The 23,461-nt window shown below is 52.4% G+C and overlaps 1 protein-coding gene across 4 annotated transcripts; it reads left to right on the top strand.

The window, feature by feature from the left end:
• The first annotated feature begins 15 nt into the window (after window positions 1-15).
• Window positions 16-21,796, top strand: SEMA4A (semaphorin 4A). 4 transcript variants are annotated; one of them, XM_036343480.1, is made up of 15 exons: window positions 16-36; window positions 5,273-5,440; window positions 7,283-7,443; window positions 8,922-8,984; window positions 9,226-9,324; window positions 9,532-9,637; window positions 10,402-10,518; window positions 10,873-10,997; window positions 11,170-11,342; window positions 12,354-12,504; window positions 17,213-17,393; window positions 19,339-19,457; window positions 19,551-19,708; window positions 19,997-20,097; window positions 20,497-21,796. In XM_036343480.1, the coding sequence occupies exons 2-15, from the start codon at window positions 5,302-5,304 to the stop codon at window positions 21,084-21,086; spliced, it is 2,283 nt and encodes a 760-aa protein (XP_036199373.1). In that variant the 5' UTR covers window positions 16-36; window positions 5,273-5,301; the 3' UTR covers window positions 21,087-21,796. The 4 variants fall into 4 exon arrangements, with proteins under 4 accessions (XP_036199373.1, XP_036199370.1, XP_036199371.1 ...); XM_036343477.1 differs by lacking the exon at window positions 16-36 and adding an exon at window positions 4,320-4,459 and having other exon boundaries at window positions 20,497-21,795; XM_036343478.1 differs by lacking the exon at window positions 16-36 and adding an exon at window positions 4,472-4,683 and having other exon boundaries at window positions 20,497-21,795.
• The last annotated feature ends 1,665 nt before the right edge of the window (window positions 21,797-23,461 follow it).

Raw genomic sequence — 23,461 nt, 5'->3', positions numbered from 1 at the left:
GGGGGAGGGAAACGCGGCAGCATCCCCAAGCGCCAGGTAAGGAAGCAGGAGAGCCGGCAGTTCTGAAAGGAGAGGATGGGCCATTGTCTGGTGCTGGCTCTGCCCCCGAGAAGGGGGCAGACAGAGGGGGTCCGGCCATTGTTTGCGATATTCAGCTCAGCCTTCCAGCACTAGGCAGACTGGAGGAGGAATCCTAGGAGGCGCTGGGTAAGGGGTTGGCGGGATTGGGCTGGGCAGGTGGCAAGAACGCTGAGAGGCAGCAGGGGTGGGGATCTGGGAGAGCAGAGGCTTGGGGCCGTCCCTCGTGCCTTCACACAGCAGGCACAGAATCAATACAAGTTGTTTTGACTCGCTTGTGATCATAGAAGGAGGGCAACGCGGGGCCAGAGCAGGTGGGCTAAGGGAGGGGAGCCAGGACGCTGCTCTTCTCCAGGGCTCTGCTCTTCGGATCTGTCCCCGAGGCCGGAAGGGAGAGGGGGTAGGGGACACTGGACCTGCGGGGTGAAGCCCCGAGTGGCTTCTCTCCTGACACCAGGGCTGCCCCACAGTGAGGTATCCGTGCTCCCAGGGAGCTGAAGAGACAGAGCCCTGGGGTGAGCATGGGGTAGGGGTGAGGAGTGACACCGCCATTTCCCTTCCCACTACCACCCCCACATCTGGATCGCTACCTGGGCCAGAAAGCCTGGCAGGAAGGGGCTACTGTGTGATGTGGCCTTGGGGCTGCGGGGGAGGAGTCCCTGGAAGAGCTGGACCCTGGGGTCAAGGGGTGGGGTTGAACTCAGCATTGTGGTCTAGAGGGTCCCCAAGCTGGGCTCCAGGGCTAGGGGGGAAAGGAGCTGGGGAACCCCCACATCAGGGCTTTGAAATGGCATGGCCCCTTCAGTGTGTTCCCTGAACACCTGACCCCTCCACCACCGCCCCACCTCAACTGCTGCCTGACTCCAGCCCAGAGGACACTTCCTCCTCCTGGCCTTGGTTTGCTCATTTCTATAGTGAGGGGTCAGCTCAGAGCTTCCTTGATGCTGGAGGCAGGACCTGCCACATCATCTGTGGAATCCAGTGCAAACTAAAAATGCGGGGCCCCTTGTTCAGAAATGACCAAGACTTTCCAGACGGCCACGTTAGAGGAAACGAGGGCCCTTCTGAGAGTGGGGCCTGTCTGTGGGCTCTGCCAGCTGCAGCAAGAGAGATGGCAGTGACTCTGAGTCTGATTCCAGAGGTTCTGGTGCAAGAGGGTCAGTGGGCAGCCCTAGCCGGTTTGGCTGAGTGGATAGAGCGTTGGCCTGCAGACTGAAGGGTTGCAGGCTCGATCCCCAGTGAGGGGTGTGCAGGAGGCGGCCAATTGATAATTCTCTCTCATCATTGTTTCTCTCTCTCTCTCTCTCCCTCCCTCTCCCTTCCTCTCTGACATCAATAAAAGTATATTAACAACAACAACAAAAAGAGGGTCAGTGGGTAGGGGCAGGTGGCCCTGCCTCTCCATCAGGCTCTTCCGTGGAGCTGGACCAGGAGGCCCTGTGGAGGCAGGAGGTGGTACCTGATGGCCTGTCTTCCCAGAGGTTTCAGGAATCACCCCAGAGATACTGTTTCTCAGCTCAGAGGAGCCAGAGCTTGTCACCTCCACCTACTTGCCTTCTCCATCCAAGAGGCTGAGCTTCCTGGACCAGGGCTGGAGTAGGACTCTACAGAGACAGTAGAGCTAAGGGATTAGCTTGGAATGAGGCCGATCTGAGTTTAACCTGACTTTTTGCTGTGGAACCTCCCTGAATCAGCTCCCTCATCTGTAAGATGAGGTCCTGGGGGTACCTATCTGCTAAAATTGTTGGGTAAGCCCCAGCCTGATTCATGTGGGCTGGAGAGGCTGGGGAAAGGCCTGAGGCTAGGAGGAGAACGCCTGGGATCTGGAGAAGAAGGGTAATTCCAGGGCATTAATCTAACACTTCCAGAGAGGCCAGAACAGGGCACCAGGCTGGGAGGGTGGGGCTGGACTTTCTACCCCCTTCATGGCCCCCCCCAGTAGAACTCCTCCCAGTGACCCAGATAAACCAATCTGTTCAAGCAGAGAGGCCCAGGGGCAGGGTAGGTTCCCAAATCTGAGCTGGGGTTGAGGAGACACAGAAGGTGGGGTCTGGGTGGGAGTGTCCCTTGCTTCTGAGAATCAGGAAGACTTTCTCTGGGGGGCTCGGTCCACGGCTTCTCCCAAGGACCTGGCAACCAGCCTCCGTGAGAGCCCGAGGGAGTCTTAGGCAGGTCTTGACGGAAACCATTGTCAGGAAGGGTCTGCCTGAGACCAACCCTTGGGAAAATAGGAGGAAATGGGAGCAGAGGGAGAAGGAAAGAAGGCTGAGCAGCCTTTGACCAGGAATTCTTCTAAGGATTGTACCGGGCTGTACCATCACCCTGCAGGCTGGTGCTGTGGCGAGAGGGATGGAAGTGCCGATACAGGAAGGACTTCCTGACAGTGAGGAATGTGCACTTAAGGAGAGGGGTTATTTATTGGAGTTGATGTGCCCTGGGATGGCTGTGCTCTTTATAACCAGCAGTCAGCTGTCTCGGGCTGAGTGGGCAGGAAACTACCCCCTTTGAAGGTCACGGAGCTCTGGGTGCTGGATGCCTCATTAGCCCTGCGTTACGAGGTTCCCCCTGGAGCCCCAGGGGAGAAGTGAGCAGCCACTGTAGGGGTTGGGTGCCTCCACAGCATGTTTGAAAAGTATGAACTCAGATGGGAAATTTTCTGGGCTTCCCACTGCCCTGATGCCGCCCTAAGGGAGATGGAGATTAGACTACAGGAGGGATTTCCTTAGCAAAGCCACGAATAAGGCGGTGTGCGATTGTTTTATTTTTATAAGATCATGGCTCTGCTGGAAGTGGGAGTTAGAAATTTAGAGCAGCGGTCGCCAACTGGTGATCCACAGACCACTGGTGGTCTGTGAGGTCCAAAAGGTTGGCGCCCGCTGGTTTAGACCACTGCAGGGACTTCCAAGCAGGTAGGAGTGGAAAGACCCAGCACCGTGGGTAGGCGAAAAAGGAATATGGAAGACAGTGTCATGACTCCTGTCCGGGAAATCTTGAGTAAGAGGAGAAACCCCTGCTCGGCTGATTAGAGTAGGTGTGATGTGATAGAGGAACAAGAAATGATCTAAAAACTTTCTGGCCCTAGACGGTTTGGCTCACTGGATAGAGCGTCGGCCTGGGGACTGAAGAGTCCCGGGTTTGATTTCGGTCAAGGGCATGTACCTTGGTTGCAGGCACATCCCCCATAGGGGGTGTGCAGGAGGCAGCTGATCGATGCTTCTCTCTCATCGATGTTTCTGACTATCCCTCTTTCTTCCTCTCTGTAAAAAAATCAATAAAATATATTTAAAAAATAAATAAATAAAACTTTCTGGCCTTTTTTTTTTTTTTTAATATTTACCCAAAGGATATTTTTTCCATTTACTTCTATAAGAGAGGGGGAGAGACAGAGAGAGAAACATCGATGTGAGAGAGACACATTGATTGGTTGCCTCCCGCATGTGCCCCAACCAGGGCTGGTGATTGAGCCTGCAACCGAGGTACATGCCCTTGATCTGAATCAAACCCGGGACCCTTCATTGGCTCTATCCATTGAGCCAAACTGGCCAGGGCTGGCCTTTTTTTAGGGGGAGAGGACTGGCCTTTAAAAAAAATTTATAGCCGAAACCGGTTTGGCTCAGTGGATAGAGCGTTGGCCTGCGGACTGAAAGGTCCCAGGTTCGATTCCGGTCAAGGGCAAGTACCTGGGTTGCGGGCACATCCCCAGTGGGGAATGTGCAGGAGGCAGCTGGTCGATGTTTCTCTCTCATCGATGTTTCTAACTCTCTATCTCTCTCCTTTCCTCTCTGTAAAAACTCAATAAAATATATTTAAAAAAAAATTTATATATATATATATATATATATATATATATATATATAATTATTATTATTATTACTGATTTCAGAGAGGAAGGGAGAGGGAGAGAGATAAAAATATCAATGATGAGAAAAAATCATTGATTGGCTGCCTCCCACATGTCCCATACTGGGGATCGAGCCTGCGCCCCGGCTGGGAATCAAACCGTGACCTCCTGGTTCATAGGTTGATGCTCAACCACTGAGCCACGCTGGCAGGGCCTCTGGCCTTTTACTAGTAAACTTTCTGGATAGACAGAGGTGAGAGGAGGGGGGAAGAGAAAGGTGTGTCTCCCTTTAGTCTCCTCCCAACTTCCGCCAAGCCCGGGATCTGTCACAACTCGAGAGGCAGAAATTCTGGTTTCCCTTGCCCAGAGCTCCCAGTGCTGGCTTTGGCACGATGGGTACCTGGAGGGTCTCACTCTTGGCCCAGCCAGGCTAAGCCTCTGTCCCCTGCCGCTGGGGCCCCCACTCACCTTCTTTCTTCTGGATGGCACCTCCACCCGAGAGTCCAGACACCTGGGTTCTACACTGTGGCTGGCTCAAGGGTACGTGAGATGAGACGGGTGGCTGGGCTCGGCGGACCTGAGGAAAAGTTTATGCAGAGACCTGAGCAGACAGACAGCAGCAGCACAGAGTCCAGGGGTGGTGGGCAGCTGCAGAGGCTGGGAGACACAGCCACTTCCTGCCCTGGGCCACTTCCCTGGCAATGCTGTGAGCCAGCCTGGGGGCTGTATGTACTCTCATTGCCACCCTGCAAGACAAGGGCCAGGTAAGCCTGAACATCAAAGACCCGAGCCCGGCTGGCCGGGACAAGGTCAGAGCCGCTGACTGAGACGTAGTCCCCGGCTTGGGTCGTCAGAGCACAGGGGTAAGTATGAGAGACGGGGTACTCACAGATCTGAAAGAGCCGGGAGAGTCAGGTCTGAGGAATTCATATTTGAGCATAGGAATCTGTTCCCCCCCAAATTCCCCTGCCTGGGGCCAGGCAATGGTGTGGGCTCTGGGCCATGACAGGGAGGCAGGCAGAGAGTAGCTAGCAAGGACTTCTCTGAGAGTAAGCCGAGAAAAGGCAGAGCAGGGCTATTGGTGAAAAGAGATCAGAAGAACAGGATGGGGAACAACTCCCTCCTACCCAGAAGGGAGAGTAGGACTGCAGGCTGAGGCCTGTGAGGGTGATGGAAGTGAGACTACTCCACGGCCTTCTGGACAGGAAACTTTGTCATCCCTGCCCTACACACTTCTGCTGCCAGGGGCTCTCTGATTGGTCTAAGTGGGGGCGGGGGTGGGGAGGGTGGCGGAAGGGGGGGATGTGGTGAGGACTGCTTACCCAGAGAGTGCCCCTGTGTCTGTTTCCCCAGAGCCATCTGGTGACAGCCTCTGGCTGAGCATGGCCCTTCCAGCCCTGGGCCTGGACCCATGGAGCCTCATAGGCCTTTTCCTCTTCCAACTGCTCCTGCTGCTGCTGCCAACAACGACCACAGGGGGCGGTGGGCAGGAGCCCATTCCCAGGGTCCGATACTATGCAGGTAAGTGTCTGATGTCCGGGAAGTGTGGGGATGGCAACAGCGAGCTGGAGGGGCGTGGAGGAAGGCGAGATGAATGGAGGAGGGGAAGACACGGAGAAACAGAGAGATGTCCAGGGAGTGACTGAGAGCCAGAAATAGAGGTTCCGACTGAGTCAGAAGTGAGAGATGAAACCACTTGGGGTGAAGAGCAAGGAAAGAGAGACGAGGGGCCAGGTGGCCAGGGCATCACTCCTTCAGGTTCTCCAAAACTGGTGGTTTTCCCTCCCCTCCTTAAATATCGCCGTCCTCAAGCAGGCACTTCGAACCAAAACTGCTTTCCTGCCCTCAGTTCCCCCCAAAGCCAAGGCCCACGTAGAAGATGGTCTGTGGACCTGGGGACTCAGGCTGCTCCAGGCCAACCACACAGATCAGGCTGGACCACGGCAAGTCTAGTACCATGGACCCCAGGGATACGAGAATTGAGGTTGGCCCAGCTGGGGGACGGGCCCTGGAGCCCTGGGGCACAGCTTGGCTGCTTTCTTATTGAGGCTGTGGGGCTGCTGATACACTCGCCTCCAGGGAGAAGATTCAGGAAAGGACATGGGCCTGTAGGAATAGTGGGGGCAGGGAGTCCTGGGCACATAGCATCTTTCTGGGGCAATGTCTAAGCAGTGTTTCTCAACCTTCTGGCCCTTTGAATACAGTTCCTCATGTTGTGACCCAGCCATACAATTATTTTCGTTGCTACTTCATGACTGTCATGTTGCTCCTGTTATGAATCGTCTTGTAAATATCTGATATGCAGGATGGCCTTAGGCGACCCCTGTGAAAGGGTCGTTCGACCGCCAAAGCAGTCGCAACCCACAGGTTGAGACCGGCTGGTCTAAAGGAAATGCATGTTGCCCATTGATGGCGAGGCCTCCTCTGTGTTGGGTGCAGCATAAACAAGACTCAACGTGCTCATAGTCCCGAAGGGAAGCAAACAAGCAGTCATGATCAGTTCTGTAAGGGGGGGTTTAATGCAAGTCTGATGGAAGCCGGCCCTCACCACACACTACTCCCCAACTCCTCCTATTGGTCCTGTCTCAGACTCTGAGCCTTCAAGGTAACAGTTAGCTAGCCAGTCCTCTAACTAATGCAAAAGTGTGAATGTGTCCATGAGAGAGGATTTGAGGAGCTGATGGCCAGCAGGACAGGAACACACAGACCCCCATCTACTCCAAAGTGAGAGAGAGGACCTAGAAGAGCCACCCAGACTCACCTCCCCTGTCCAGGTGACATCCAGGCATGCCCATGGGCCTTTGAAGAGAGATGCTTTCTTTCTGTTCAGCCTAAGGCAGTCATTCTTGTGGTGGAAATTTCTTGCAAGGGGAGGGTAAGGAAGTGGGGTTGGTGAGTGGAACCCTACAACCCACAGCTACTCTGACACAGGCCTGTCTGTGTCTAACTTTCCTGTTTGTGGCTGCTAACACCTCCTACAGTTTATCTGCCTTCTGCTCCCCCTGCCAGGGAGCACCAATGTGTCCTCCCCCACGGCAGCCCCCCAGGCCTGGGAGAGCATCCGTCATGCCTCACTTTACTTCCTGTCCCTTTGTCTGTCTCTTGGGTGTGGGCCACCCTCCCAGGCTGTCATTACTGGTCTCTGGCTGCCTCCCCTCTCTACTGTGGGTTCTACACACGAAGTTCTATGGCTGCCAGTGGAGTGGGTGAAGGGGGAGCTGCCAATGAAGAATGGGTCCAGCTGCCAAGGCCCGAGGAGCACACTCTGCCAGCCCTTTCCCTCCCCCCACCTGTATCTCAGTAATCAGTTGCTGGCCCGCCAGCTGCTCCTCACTCACCACCCTTCTCATCACCTCCTAACAGGGGACGGACGCAGGGTTCTTAGCCTCTTCCACCAGAAGCACCTCCAGGACTTTGACACTCTGCTCTTGAGTGCTGATGGAGGCACTCTCTACGTGGGGGCCCGAGAGGCCATTCTGGCCTTGAATATCCAGGATCCAGGTGTGCCGAAGCTAAGGAACATGGTGAGGAGGCCAGGGATAAAGGGTGCGGGCTGGGAGTGAGGAGGGGGCCCGCAGATGCCCCGTGCCTGTGCTGCCTCTGGGTGAATAATGGCCCAGTTTCTGTCATCTATACAGTTGACCTTTGAACAAGATGGGTTTGAACTATGCAGGTCCATTTTTATACAGATTTTTCCCCCCAGTAATTGTGCAGTTGGCTCTCTGTACTCAGATTTCCCATCCGAGAATTCAACCATTGTTTTCAATCTGCGGTTGGGAATCCATGGATGTTCTACCCCATTTTATATAAGGGACTTTTATGTAGGGGTCCTGGAACCTTACCCCCATGGATACTGAGAGACTCTGTAGTTAAGTTTTGGGGAGTCAAAACTTATATGAGTTCTTCTCACTACTCAAGGGGTGGTTGTTCCTAACCCTCGTGTTGTTTGAGGGTCAACTGTATCCAGTAATAATCAGCAACTCTTGTTATGTGTATCTGGTCGGTAAACAGGCAAGAAATACTATCGTGGCCTCACTATTCATTGGTATTCTGATTACTGGTTGAATAATATTAATTGCTAAAATGGCTGAGATGGAAATCTTTGACACACGAGAGGAACATTGACTCAAATTGTATCGATAATGTGATATCTACCCACTGGTAGAAATCACGGAAGCTTCTGTGTTAATTGTTGTTTTTGTTTTTAGAGTATGTTTATTGAAGCTGGGGATAGTGAGACTTAGGATAGAAAAAGCAACAGGGCAGAGCCTAGGCCAGGCTACTTTGGCTCATTGGACACTCAGTTCGGGACAAGCTGCTGCTGCCCCTTGCTCCCCTGGTTGCAAGTCTCCTGGGGGACCTTAGAGTTTAGGAGATGCACGCCTGAGAGGGAAGAGAGGCGTGGGCGTGTCCCACGGGGAGGGAGAGCAGGCCTATGTTAAATTTTAGTCACCTGTTAACGGCAATGATGTGAGGGAGAAAAGGAGAAGGAAGGAAAAAGGGGAGGGAGGGAGCTAGCAAGGATGGAGCATCTCCACGGTTTGTGTTTCTCAGTGTGGTCTGTAGGGCACCTGCACATATGGGTTACCAGTTAAAAAGGCACATTTCCTGAGGCGTGACTTAGGAACTGACATCTAAACAGTTTCCCTGGGAAATGTGTGGTTTGACAACTGCTGCTCTGTGCACCATGCATTCCTTACGTGCTTTGCATATACTGCCTACTGGTGCCCTCCAGAAGCCTGTGAAACTGACCAAGATCACTCAGCCAGGAAATGGCTGAACCTAGATCCAAACTCAGGTCTAGCGTGGAGCACTATCCTAATGACTAGCAGTATCGTCAGAGTGAGTTCTGGTCACCAACTGATGTTATTATAGTCCCTCAGCAGATCACTAATCGCTGCTGGTGATTTCACACCCAGAGCCAAGGAAGGGATGGCAAGTCAAAGCTAGAGTTGAACACCTCATATCCCTTCATCTCCCCACTTCCAACTCCCCATTTCAGATATCCTGGCCAGCCAGTGACAAAAAAAAGAGTGATTGTGCCTTTAAGAAGAAGAGCAATGAGGTAAGCAGAGGTGGGGGTGTAGGGGCTCTGAGTAGAGAACCCTCAGGCCTCAGGCGGGGCAGGCGGCAGAGGCAGCTTGTTCGCATGATTATTGCCTGCATCACGTTCTATGAAGACATACACGGACTGCCTCCCCACTGCCCAGCCCTTCTTCCCACTAGGAAGTGAGGGAGCATTGGAGTTGGGGGCCCAGAAGTTTGGGGCAAATGTGCTGGAGGCCTGAATTCTCTATCTCCTCCAGACCCAGTGTTTCAACTTCATTCGTGTCTTGGTCTCTTTCAACGCCACCCACCTCTACGCCTGCGGCACCTTCGCCTTCAGCCCTGCCTGTACCTTCATTGTGAGTTACCTGGCGCCCAGCTCTCAGGCCCCAAGCCTCCCTCCTCACATCTACTCCCAGCCCATCCTCTGCAGCTCTGGAAACCTCCTGAGCTTCTGGCCCCAGACCAATGTCCCTCTATGTCCCTTTACCTTCCTCCCTCACACCCCTCATTTTCCAGATATGAGACTCCGGCGTTCTAGTCTCCCATCCTCTGCCCCCTTCTAGGAACTCCAAAATTCCTATCTGTTGCCCATCTCGGAGGACAAGGTTGTGGAGGGGAAAGGGCAAAGCCCTTTTGATCCTGCCCATAAGCACACGGCTGTCTTGGTAGGTGAGTATCAGGTTCCCTGGTCCATCCCAACATCTGCTTTCCCAAGTCATTCTGTGACTTATGGAATCTGAGTTTCCTGAAAGGCAGGGGACAGAGGGAGGGAAAGTCAGGAGCCTCAGAGCACAAGATCAGAGGGGAAACTGGGCACCCCAACCACCAGCTCCTGCTGAAGCTGCTACAAAGGAGGTGAGGAGAGACGGCTGTGGGGAGAGAGGCAGGTCTGGAAAGGGTCTCAGGCAGAGAAGAGGCCCAAGATCCAGCCAACTGTTCAACAAACAGGCTCCGTGTGACACTTCCTCTGTGTGCCAGGCATTGTGCTAACAGCTGTAGGGGTTTCAGTTACCCTCCCAGACACAAACCATTAGACTTCCCAACTTGGCTTCTCGGAGAAGATGGCCTTTGGCTTTTGAGTGGGACCTTGGAAGACAGGAAGATGGGTGGGGAAGGGCCACCAGGAAGAGAAGGGTAGGACCCAAGGTGTGGAAACAGAAAACCAGCCACCTTCTGGGAACAATGAGTGATTCTACTTGGCAAGTGGTTTGGCTGGTTGTGTTGGGGAGTAGCGAGAAAGAGGCTTGGCCACTTCCTGTGAGCAGAAGGGCCTACTAAGCAGGGTGCTCAGTGGGGCTAGGAGCTGGGCATTGGGGCTCCACAGGAAGGTGTACAAGGAATGAGACGGATGTGAATGCTGGCCCCAGACAGAGGCAGGTCTGAGCCGGGTAGGGCCCCTTCCAACCGATCATGTCCGTCCTCTTCCCATCCAGACGGGATGCTCTATTCCGGCACCATGAACAACTTTCTGGGCAGCGAGCCCGTCCTGATGCGCGCGCTGGGATCCCTGCCTGTGCTCAAGACGGACAATTTCCTCCATTGGCTGCAATGTAAGAACCTGAGCCCCGTCCAGGGTCCAGGACAGGTCTGGTCCCCTCCCCCCCCCAGTCACTCTGCTCATTGTTAAGGGCATACCACGTGCAAGGCAGTCCTGGTAGGCACTGGGGGCACAGCAGGGAAGGAGACCGAGCTCCCGTCCCCAAGAAGCTTTCGTGTGACATAAAGAAAGAAGTATCGGTCCTCCTCCCCTCCGCCCCCACGGCTACCCTGGATCAGCCGTGGCACCCGAGGCCTCCAGTCTCCTGGCCTCCAGGGCCAAACCAAGGGTTTTCACCAAGGGGACCCCAGGGCACCCAGGGGCTCAACCCTAAGCCTCTCTGCCTACCCTCCCACCCCCGCCGCAGCGGACGCCTCCTTTGTGGCAGCCATCCCTTCCACTCAGGTCGTCTACTTCTTCTTCGAGGAGACAGCCAGCGAGTTTGACTTCTTCGACAAGCTCCGCACGTCCAGAGTGGCCCGAGTCTGCAAGGTCGGCCTGGGCGGGAGGCGGGGCTGACGTGGACGAGCCAATGGGGAGGCGGCGGGGGCGGGGCTGAGCCTAGAGCCCAATGGGAGAAGGGGAAGGCGGGGCGGGGGCGGGGACCCGTGGGGCCCGAGGCGCCCCTCACCCAGCCGCGCCCCTCACCCAGCCTCGCCCCTAGAACGACGTGGGCGGCGAGCGGCTGCTGCAGAAGCAGTGGACCACCTTCCTGAAGGCCCAGCTGGTGTGCGCCCAGCCCGGCCAGCTGCCCTTCAACGTCATCCGCCACGCCGTCCTGCTGCCGGGCAATGTCTCCACCGACCTCCACGTCTACGCAGTCTTCACCTCTCAGTGGTGAGCCCCGGGCGGGGGGGAAGTGGGGCTCCCTGGGGAGGGGGAGGGGGGGCAGGGAACTGACGTGAGTCCAAATACCTCCCAGGAATTTGATCTCTGCCCTTCATGTAGATGGGAAAAAATGTAGCTCAGAGAAGTTCTTACTAGTTTATATCCTGGCTGGTTCCAAAAAGGGTAGGAGGCAGCTTACAAAAGGCAACCATTAAGAGAAATAAAGTAAAAAAGGAAAGTAAAATTAAAATATCCCATAAAGAAATGGGAATAAAAGGAGAATAAGAGTAGCCGGGGATAGGATCAACATATTACTAACGTTTGTCATGTACACAGTCCCTGGATGCCAAGTCACAAATTTAGCGCCGAGCTTCCTAATGGCCAGAGCAAGGAGAGAAACACCATCAGCGTCATAAGATAAAAATATATCCATTGCTTGGAGCCTAAGAAAGGTGAACTGATTTGCTGTGGTCTGATCCCACAGTGTTTTAGGGATCGGCTGACAATGTGTCAGGTACCAAAGATACCTGGTGTAAGCAGGGTCTGGTATCTGTGGCACCCGGAACTTAGAACTCGGTGTGTGCCACAGTCAAGTTAGAGAGAACAAGAAAGACACCTGTCTCCACAGACCAGGGCTGAAGGAATAGTAGTCTTGTAGTCAGGTTCTATTTCATTCTCTGAGGACCAGGAAGCCACAGGACGTAAAGGAGGAGGGCTTCAACTGGAGCCTGTCAGGCACTGGCTACACTGCCCTTCCCATGAGTACAACCCCAGGGCCTGACCCCCAGTTCATTCTCTTTAAGGATAATCACACTTCACATCCTAAAATGGGCCAGAGTCAGGGGCCCTCCTAGCCCTTATTACCACAACTAGGGGAAGGAGAGGCAGCTAGAGGCTGGCACAGCCCTCCACATTCCTGCCCTCCTGGGGTTCCTTACCAAGGGTAGGCCAGGGCTGGAGGGGGAGCTTCCTGAGAGAGCAGAGGAGATCACAGACCATGTCCCCTCTGGCTGTCTCCAGGCAAATCGGTGGGACCAGGAGCTCAGCTGTCTGTGCCTTCTCTCTCAAGGACATCAAGAGTGTCTTTGAGGGGAAGTACAAGGAGTTGAACAAAGACACTTCACGATGGACTACTCTTGGGGTCACTGATATCAGTCCTCGACCAGGCAGCGTGAGTACCAGCCCCCACACTGAGCAAAGTCCCCTCTTCCCCCCAGAGACACTCACATAATGCACTTACCAAAGTACCTGTCGTGGCATAATAGATGCCCAACAAATGTTAGTTCTCCCCCCGGCCACCACCAGTTCTGTCTGCTGAGATATATACTGGGTCCAGCTGCCCCCATTCCTCAGGTGTCCAGCCCCATCCCACACACAGAGCAGCCCCTTTTACCCCAGCTCCCTGCACATCAAATAAGGGAGGGATCTCCCTGAGAAAACAAGGGAGCCTGGGTTGTGCCAAGGACTGTGTTGGCATCTTCACCTGCATTTCTTAAATTTAACTTTTTTTTAAATCAGAATTGTCTATGTACACTATTTAAAGAATCATACAGATTTACATGTGTTGGTTACCAAAAAAGCCCTATTTCCCTTCCTAGAGAAAACCAACTTCAATTTTTTTAGCTGTTTCTTTTGGTGTTTATCTCCAAATCTCTAAATAATATACTTTTATTGTTACGTCTTGCTGTTTCAGCTTCAGGCAGTATCTACTGCATTCCCATTCTAAGAGGTGAGGATTTACCTGTGTGTCCCCCCCCCCCCCGCCCCCCAGTCGTGTGCTGGAGCTGGCTTGCAGCAACTAGCAAGAACTCTTTTTGCAGTTCTCTTTCCAAATTCGTGTCCAGTGGCATTACAATGGTAACTTGAAATCAACCATGTGGCAGTATAAACCATGGAAATCAGCAAACACTACAAATCAGGGCTCCCCTACCCCCACTCCAGAGCTGCCTTACGAACACACCAGTGCACCCAACCCTCATCTTCCAACAGTTTTATAGCAATTTTGGTTAGATCAAGATTTATATTATTATTCACCAATGAACCAAGTAGTAAGCCCTGATTGCTTCTCCTTTTGCATTTAAAAAATTTTCCCTGGGATTAGTAGTTATTTTGATGTTTCTTTGCTTGCTTTGTTTTCTAAACTCTTATCTTTAATTTAACCCCAGGCTTTTTTTTTTTTTTTTTTTTTAAGTAAAAGAATTTGTTAGTGAAACAGTGAGACAGAGAGGGGCTATTCCACAAACAGAGCAGCCAACTCCAAACTCTTACTCAATTATCTGAATCTCTTCTGAAGACAGACCCCTTCGATGTTCTGACAGTTTCGTCTTCCTGGAACTCCTCCCTGTCTACTGCCATCTAGACTGGAGGCCCTCTGCATTCGTGCACAGCGGCCATCCTGGAATCTCCCCTCCTCATCATTCTGGGCATTGCCTTTGCCTCTTCCTTGTGATGATGTCATGTTTCTTGCATCTCATGGCTTCTTCTTCTTGTTTCTATCTTATTTTAGTGGAGGATAGTCTCTGTAGATTCCTAGGTAGGGATATATAGCGGTAAAATCTTTTGAGATCTTGAGTGTCTGAAAATGTCTTTTATTTTTTTGAAGATGTCTTTATTCTACTTTCACATTTGATAGTATGGCTAGGTACATGTAATTCTAGGCTAGAAGACTTTGAAGGCTTGCTTATTATTGTCTAGCTTCCAGTGGTGCTGTTGAGACATCCAAGGCTATTCTGATGATCCCTCACTCTTTGAATGTCCCCTGGTTTTTCCTCACTGGAGTCTTGTAGGGCCTTCTCTTTGTCCCTGGCTGTTCTGAAAATTTCACACTATTGAGCTTTGATGAGACTCTGTTCATTTATTGTGCTGGACATTCAGTTTGCCCCTTCAGCCTGGAAATTTAGTTCCTTCAGTTCTAATAAGTTTTCTTGAACTATTTCCTCCTATTTCATTCAACAAATATATATATGTAATTTTGTTGTTGTTGTTATTAATCCTCACCCGAGGATATTTTTCCATTGAGTTTTAGAGAAAGTGGAAGAGAAAGGGAGGGACAGAGAGAAACATCGATGTGAGAGAGACACATCGATTGGTTGTCTCCTGCACGCACCCCAACTAGGGCTGGGGAACCTGCAACAGAGGTACGTGCCCTTGACCGAATTGAATCCGGGACCCTTCAGTCCATGGGCCGATGCTCTATCCACTGAGCCAACCGGCTGGGTGGTCAAGGCTCAACAAATACTTTTGGAGACACATGTCACTGCTCTAGGCACTGGGGATACAGCAGTGAATAAAACAACAAGTCCCTTCCCTCATGAAGCTGACATTCTAATGTTAGAATGCTTTTTCTCTCTTCTTTCTGGACCTCCTGGACTGGTCCTCTAACTTTTAAAAACCTTTCCTATTTCCCAAAGCTTTAGTTGTGTTCTACTTTTTGGAAGACTGTCACAATTTTACCTTCCGATCCTTCTACCAGACTTTAAATTTCTGCTAAAATATATCATTTCTGCCCTAGCTGGTTTGGCTCAGTGGATAGAGTGTTGGCCTGTAGACTGAAGGGTCCCAGGTTTGATTCCGGTCAAGGGCACATGCCTGGGTTTCAGACTCGATCCCCAGTAGGGGGCATGCAGGAGGCAGCCAATCAATGATTCTCTCTCATCATTGATGTTTCTGTCTCTCTCTCCCTTTCCTTTCCTCTCTGAAATCAATAAAAATATGTAAATAAAATAAAATATATCATTTCCTAGTTTTTTCAAGCTTTAATTATCTCTTTTATAAAAATGTTCTGCCCTAGCTGGTTTGGCTTAGTGGATAGAGCGTTGGCCCATGGACTGAAGGGTCCTGGGTTCAATTCGGTCAAGGGCACGTAGTGTGTCCTTTCTTCAAGATGTATGTAATATCTGGCTGTCCTCTCTCTTCACTTATCTCTCTTAAGATGGTAATGAGCCCAGCTGTGGCTCCGTGATTGAGGGTTGACCTATGAACCAGGAGGTCATGGTTCTATTCCTGGTTGGGGGGCACATGTGGGGCGTGTGGGAGGCAGCCGATTGATGATTCTCTCTCATCATTGATGTTTCTATCTCTCCCTCCCTCTCCCTTCCTCTCTCAAATAAATAAAAAATACATATATATTTTTTTAAAGATAGTAATGATACTTTGGTGTGAAGTTTTCTTTTCTCCAAATCATTTCTGTTTCTTCTTAGGTTTTCATTTGGTTATATTTTCTATTTGTTTGCATGGTCTCTTTCACGGTCATGGTTTTACTCACAGGTCTGGTCATCCGTGGCTGTCTCCTCATATTTAAGAGCAGGGGACCAGGAGGCTGTTTGGAAACTCTGTGCCCCTGGGTATGACTTGGCAACTTGAGTTCCATTGTAGCTGCACTGAGGATGGTCAAGCTGGGCTATTTTGTTGGGGACCTTTAATGTTAGTATTTTAAAATCTTTCCTCTGGAACCTCTAGTCAGTGTCCTGAGAGCAGACTCTTCTCGTCTTTTGCTAGGAAGGAGATGGTCTGGTTCCTGGTGTCAGGGTGCCATGGGGGAAGGTGGTTGGGAGTGGGGGAGAGTATCCGCCTGTACTGTGCCTGCCTGCACTTACTGCCCCCCTTTCATGGTGGTGTCCCTCCGAACTGTGCCTGCTGTTCTCCATCCAGAAACCCTCTGTCTCCACGAATAAACCTCCAGTCTTGGTCCAGGGCATGGAAGGGACAGTCACACAGGAACATGGGGCTGGGAGGAGATCTGCCTGCTTTTTAAACAAATTTTCAAATAATTCTCTTTACTCAGCGCCCCTCTTTAAGTCATTTCCAGAAGTGACTGGGGCCACTAATTCATGAGCTTTAGAGACTATCTTATAAATCAGACAGCTTTGGTCTACCCCAGGATCGTCTTAAGAAGACTTTTTATTTCTGCTGAGTCTCTTAGTATTTGTTCATTTGTTTTCCAGCTTCCAAATGCCTCCTCTTCAGTCCTCCCCATCCCTGTAGGTTTGCCTTTGTAAAGAATCCCTTTGGGAGGAAGCCAGTGTAGGTGCCTGTGCTCATCCTGGTATCAAAATGCGATGTAAATGCTATTGCCTCACTTTACACCTGAGGAAATGGAAGCTCATAGAAGTGGAGTAACTTGTCTGGGGACACAGCTTGTAGGTGACAGAGTTGGGGTTGACCCTAAAACAGTGCTCTTGGATATGAAGGACAAGGGTCCTGACTAAAGGTCATAGCACAGGTGTCCCAAGAGCCCTAGCAATCTGGTGTTGGCAGGGCCTTTAGAGAACAGCCAGTTCAACCCCTCATTTTATGGGTGAGAAAAGGAAGCCCAGAATGCAGAAGAGACTCTCCCAGAGTCATGTAGCAAGTTCATGCAAAACCTTGATGAGAAAACACTCCCTGCCACACCACCCTTTTATATGCTATCTTTCCTTTAATCACTGGCTCAGCAAACATTTATTGGCACCAATTGTGTACCATGTCCTATGCCAAGCCTCCAGCTACAGACATGCGTGAAACAGGGTTCTTGCCTGCTAAGGGCTCTCACCCTGCTTCCTGCCAGCTGCCAGGCATCCTTGATGGAGGTGAGGAGGAGGAGGAAAGCCATAATGGCTAACATTTATTGAGTCCTTAATTCACGCCAATCACTGTTCTAATTACTTTTCATGTATTTTACTGTTCATCCTCCCAGCAAACCTGTCATATATTGGTAATAGGCCCATTTTACTGTTCAGGGACCTCAGGCATGTGGAGGCTAGAATTCAAAGCCCAACCACTGTCTGGAGATGAGGAATGCCAGGAAGGAGGGAACAAAGGAGATCAGCAGAGGGGGGAGAAGGGAGGGAAGAGGCAATGGGTGGAGAAAGCTGACCTGATCTGCCTTCTTCCCCCTTCAGTGCTCGATGGGCCCCTCCTCTGATAAAGCCTTGCTCTTCATGAAGAACCATTTCCTGATGGATGAGCAGGTGGTGGGAACGCCCCTGCTGGTGAAGTCTGGTGTGGAGTACACACGACTCGCAGTGGAGACAGCCCAGGGCCTTGATGGGCACAGCCATCTGGTCATGTACCTGGGCACCAGTGAGTAGAAGGCTTCAGGACGTCCCTCAGGGGACTGGAACTGAGGAGGGGAATCGTTGCGTATATTCACGCATGCATTTATTCAGAAAGTGTTTTCTGAGCACCTACTATGTGCCTGGCACCCTGCTAGGCTCTGAAAATACAGTGGGGAAGCAAAACAGCTCATCCCTACCTTTTGTGAGCTTTCAGTGTGGTTGGGGGGATACACACAAGGGCTTTGGTGGCCTTAGCAAGAGCTGCTTATTTTATGGGGGAAGCCATGTCAGAGAGGTAAAGAGCGAGTGGATAGAGGGGAACTGGACACAGCAAGTGCAGAGATCATTCCTTCAGGAGGCGTGGCTGTGAAGGGGAAGAGAGCAAGGGGGTGATGGAGGAGGGTGTGGGGGTCCAGCCAGCATTCTCTTTTTAAATATGGGAAATATTGTCAAGATCCAATAGGGAGAGAGATGGTGAGAGATGGGCAGGCGAGGGGATAATTGGCAGGTGAGGTTGCAGAGGAGCAGGAAGCCAGAGTTTGAACTCACAACCTGGGTATGTGCCCTGACCAGGAATCAAACTCAAGACCTTTTGGTATATGGGACGATGCTCCAACCAACTGAGCCACACTGGCCAGGACAGCAGAAAGAGCTCTTATGTGAAGGCTTTGTGTTCTCTATGAAGTAGGAGGACACAGGTCCTGAGTGGGAAAGGTGGGAGGTGTGAGGAGAGAGGGGTGGATGCAAATAGTCATCATGGAAAGCAGGAGAATCACAGGGGAGCGTGGAAGATTGCCACACCTATATATTGAGGGCCTGGTGAAGGGATGACCGTGAGCTTTAGTGGAAGGAAACCTATCAGATTCATTCATTCATTCATTCATTCATTCATTCATTTAGGATCTGTTACTAAGCACCCTACCAGCCATGCACTTACGGGGTGCACAGTAGAGAATGAAACAAACAGGAAGCTTGTCCTTGTGGAGTGCAGGGAGACAAACAAACACCCCAAGTCAACGGCGTCAGATGTTATGAGATTAGAAAGTTAGTTTAACATGAGGGGGGATCAGTAATGCCAATCAGAGTGGTTGCAGTTTTTCAAAGGGTGGTCAGTCCTTAGTGATTGAGTGTCGACCTATGAACCACGAGGTCACAGTTCTATTTCTGATCAGGGCACATGCCCGAGTTGTGGGCTTAATCCCCAGTGTGGGGCATGCAGGAGGCAGCCAATCAATGATTCTCTCTCATCATTGATGTTTCTATTTCTCTCTTTTCCTCTCCCTTCCTCTCTTAAATCAATAAAAAATATATTTAAAAAATAAAAATAAGCCCTAACCGGTTTGACTTGAGTGGATAGAGCTGTCGGCCTGCAGACTGAAGGGTCCCAGGTTCGATTCTTGTCAAGGGCACGTACCTTGGTTGCAGGCTCCTCCCTGGCCCGGGCCCTGGTTGGGGCTCGTGCAGGAGGCAACCAATTGATGTGTTTCTCTCAGATTAATGTTTCTCTCTCTCTTTCCCTCTCTCTTCCACGCTCCCTAAAAATCAATGGAAAAAATATCCTCGGATGAGGATTAAAAATAAATAAATAAAAATAAAAGGGGGGTCGGGATAGAACTCCTTGAAGTGCCTTTGAGTATAAACACTTATGGAGGCGAGGGAAGCTGGTGATGTGATTTTCCACGGGAGCTCTCAGCTGTCCACTGGCCCATGCCCACGGAGAATGTGTGTCCCTGCAGGGATGGAGCTTTATTAGGTGGTTGCACAGGAAGGACAGGGGCAGGGATTTCAGGCTGTTTACAAGAGCTCTCCATCTCCGTGGCACAGAGGAAAACGGTCAGGCAGGTCCATGTCCAGTGCGTGTGAAGCTTCAGAGAGCACTTGCTGACAACGGGGAGGCCACCTGGAGTCGGGAGGAAGAAGGGCGGGATCTGGGGAAGAGGTGAGGCCATTTCAACGCTGTCTTTCCACAGCCACAGGGCTCCTGCACAAGGCTGTGGTGAGTGGGGACAGCAGCGCGCATCTGGTAGAGGAGGTCCAGCTGTTCCCTGAGCCTGAGCCTGTTCGCAACCTGCAGCTGGCCCCAACCCAGGTGAGAAGGGACCTACTCAGGGGGTGGGCCTAAGGTGCTGGGGCCTTGCTAGGTGTGCGGGCAGCACCCTGACACTCTCCATCGCTCTTGCAGGGTGCACTGTTTGTAGGCTTCTCAGGAGGTGTCGTCAGGGTTCCCCGAGCCAACTGTAGTGTCTATGAGAGCTGTGTGGACTGTGTCCTTGCCCGGGACCCTCACTGTGCCTGGGACCCTGAGTCCAGACTCTGCCGCCTCCTGCCCACCTCCATGCCGTGAGTGCCAGTCCTGGATGGTGCCAGGACTCTTTCTACCCTGCTCGTGCCCCTGTTCTTCATCTCTTTAGGGGCTACTGACACAGTCCCTCCAAGATCCCCCTCCTCCAGGGGGCTCCTCCAGGGACAGGTTGCACCCAGCAGTTTAGAAGCTGCTCCAGCATCCTGGGTCTCTGCGCTATCTCATGTGTTCCCCACCCCCCACCCCCAACTTCTTTCCCACTTACCCCTCCCTGCTCTTCCCACTTTTGTCTTCAAGGATGATTTTTTATTGCCTTGCTTTCTCAGGACGTCCTGGAGGCAGGACATGGAGAAAGGGAACCCGCAGTGGGCGTGTGCCAATGGCCCCATGGGCAGGAGCCTCCGGCCTCTGAGCCGCCCCCAAATCAGTGAGTGTGGGGCCAGGGGAGGCGCAGAGGCTCGGGGGGGACTTCTCGGCAGGGCAGGCATTCTTGCCTCAATATCTTCCCCAGCATCTGCCTGGCTTGAGACCTGAACCCCCAGAGTTGCAATGGATTTGGGTCTTGGCTATCGGGAGAGGGCATAGGAGTTCTAAGGTGGGATTCGGGATCGAGGGTAAAGTTGGTTTTGGTGTCAGAGTTGGAGTGAGATGGACTGGAAGTCAGTTTCGGGTTCAGATTGGAGATAGGGAGGGGTCAGTTGAGTTTGGGAGTTGAAATGGGAATTGGAGATGTTCATTGGGAGTCCAGACGTAGGATTAGAGACACTCTCCTTCTTCCTTCTCCCCCACATCCCTTAACTTTTTGCCCCCTTTTCTTCACCTACAGTTAAAGAAGTCCTGGCCGTTCCCAACTCCATCCTGGAGCTCCCCTGCCCCCACCTCTCAGCCCTGGCCTCTTACCGCTGGACTCACGGGACAGCAACAGTCGCAGGAGCCTCTTCCATGGTTTACAATGGCTCCCTCCTGCTGCTACTGCGGGACGGGGAGGGAGGCCTCTACCAGTGCTTGGCCACCGAGAACGGCTTCTCATATCCTGTGGTCTCCTACTGGGTGGACAGCCAAGACCCGCCCCTGGCCCTGGACCCTGAACTGGCCGGCATTCCCCGGGAGCGCATGGAGGCCTCACTGACCAGGGTCGGTGGTGGGGCCGGGCTGGCTGCCCAGCGGTCCTACTGGCCCCACTTTCTCACTGTCACTGTCCTGCTCGCCTTAGTGCTTTCAGGAGCCCTCATCGTCCTCCTCCTCTCCCGACTGGGGGCACTCCGAGCCCGGGGCAAGGTCCAGGGCTGTGGGAACCTGCCCCCTGGGGAGAAGGCCCCATTGAGCAGGAAGCAGCACCTCCAACTCCCCAAGGAACACAGGACCTCCTGTGATATGGACGCCGACAGCAACCACCTGGGCACCGAGGTGGCTTAAACTCTGGGCACAGACTGAGCCGTGGGGCAGTGCCTGGCCGTGCTGACCGGGGTGCCTGGAGCAGTGCGGACCTGACTAGCGGGGAGCAGCACAAAAGATCACCTTCCTCCCTCAAGAGCAGCTTCTCTGCCACTCTGTGCCACCAATAGCACTCCGTGGGCTGGGCACAGTGGCCGGCTCCCCTACGGGATTCCCCTGTGCCAAGCGCATGGGCTCTCAGACGGGGGCTGCCCCAGGCCTGGACCGAGGCTATGATAGGAGGACCTAGAGAGGATCCTTCAGTTCTGGCCAAGCCGGGACCCCCCAGAAACATACTGCTCCGGGAGACCCTAAAGCATCTGGCTGTTCCAGGACCCTGGGGTAACCCACAACATCTAAGCAACCATCAGCTCGCACGCCGCTCCCGGAGACTCCACCTGATAGCCGCTGTCCCTGGACACCAGTTCTCCCCTCTCCCAGGGATCTTGAGGGTTCAGCAGGGAGCTGCCCCCTTTATGTGCACCACTGACCACCTACCTTCCTTCCTGCTTCAGGTGGGGGCGGCGGTGGCCTCTTCTGGCCTGGCTAGAATGGCAGTGGTAATCTGAGCCTTGTTCGCGTCTTTACCCTGGCTGACCCTTTGCCCTCTGTCCTTTCCCCTTTCCTTCGCTTTGGGATTCAGAAAACTGCCTGTCACAGTTTATTTTTTATTAAAAAGACAAAGCTTCGGCCCTGTGCTGTTTCTGTGGGAGCAGAGTTCTGCAGCAGAGGACTGCACGATGTAAGGGGATTAGGCATGGAGGCGTCAGGGGGAGGAGGGCCAGGGTTAGGGGGTGATTGTTCCCTGGAGCTCTTCTGCCCTGAGCTCCCCCTCCCACCCCCCAGACCAGCCGGACAGTTCTTTCCTCCCCTCCAGCCACTGCTAGAGTCAGGCTTGGCCTTTCACGCCAACACTGTTGCTCAGCCTCAGCTCCTGTCTGCTGGCCAGGCAACACCTGATCCGCCCCTGGGTGATGACTGGCAGGTGTCCCTGCTCAGCCTGCTGTTGCCGTCCCTCACTCCCCCACATTTCTTGTGACTCCAACTCAGCCCCTCTTTCCCACTGCGGCCCTTGGGTTCACCTCTTGGTGGATGGAATTTATAGAAAGACCATCAGCCTCTCCATCGTGGCCACATCCTTCCCAATATCCAACAAACAGTGCCCTCTCCACGCCCCCACACCACCTTCCCCCTCTCCCTCCCTTCACAAAGGCCCATGACCCTCTTCCAACCAGTGCCTCTGCCCTCTTCTCTCTGCAGAGACCCCCAGCGTGGCCCCCTCACTTTACCTCTCCCTCAGCTTAACCTCTCTCCCACCCTCAGCTGTGCTGGGTGTTCTAAAAAAATAACCCTCCCCAACTCCAGCATTTGACTCTATGCCCTCCACCCTACTTGCGCTCTCTCCCCTTTACCACCAAACACCAGAGAGGGTAGGTACTGGCTGCCTCCCCCACCCCACCCCCAATGTCACCCTCACCTTTAATCCCCTGTGGTCTGGCTTTCCCCCCTACCTCTCTGCTCAAATGACTTTCCACAATTACCCATAAGCAACTGATCTTGACTTACACAATCTTCACCCTTAATCTTCTCACCACTCCTTTCTACTGTGGTTTCTTATTTTTGCTTTAGTTTTTTTTAATTGTGATAAAAAGCACACACTATAAAATGTATCCTCTCAACAATTTTTAAATGTGCAATTTTCAGTAGTGTTTACTATGACACATTGTTGCATAATGCGTCTGTAGAACTTTCTCATTTTGCAGAACTGAAAGTCTATGTCCATTGAGCAACAACTCCCCATTACCCCTCCTCCCAGCCCTCGACAACCAGCATCTGACCCTGTCTGTGAATTTTGACTACTTCAGGTACTTCATTTAGGTGGAATCTATCCTAAAGTCGTCAATATACAGCTGGCTTATTTCACCCACCATAGTATCCTCAAGGTTTACCCCACTGTAGCATGTGACAGGATATCCGTCCCTTTTTGAAGCTGAATAACAATCATTGTATATATATATACACCACATGCTTTTTAGCCGTTAATCTGCTGACGCACATGTGGGTTGTTCCCCATCTTTGCTGTTGTGAACATGCTGCAGTGAACATGTGGTGCAGGCTCCCTTCCAGACCCGGCTCGCTCCTTCACTGGAGTTATTCGGCTTCCCTGGCTCTTTTTTCTACCCTGCTAGCTCCTTTGCACCCTCCCATTACCCAACATTTTTACCCTGCGGTTTCACTTTCCAAGCGCCCTTTCCAAACTTCCCCTCCTTGACTCACCAGACGACCTCCAGGCCAAGGGCAGTGGGACAGCGTGGGGCAATGGCAAGGGCAGTGGGCCAGGATTGGGCTCCTGGGGA

The sequence above is a fragment of the Myotis myotis genome, unplaced genomic scaffold (genome assembly GCF_014108235.1).
Source record: "Myotis myotis isolate mMyoMyo1 unplaced genomic scaffold, mMyoMyo1.p scaffold_m19_p_18, whole genome shotgun sequence".
Taxonomy (NCBI): Eukaryota; Metazoa; Chordata; class Mammalia; order Chiroptera; family Vespertilionidae; genus Myotis; species Myotis myotis.
The sequence above is the reverse complement of the archived record's forward strand: the minus strand, read 5'-3'. Positions and strand labels throughout refer to the sequence as shown.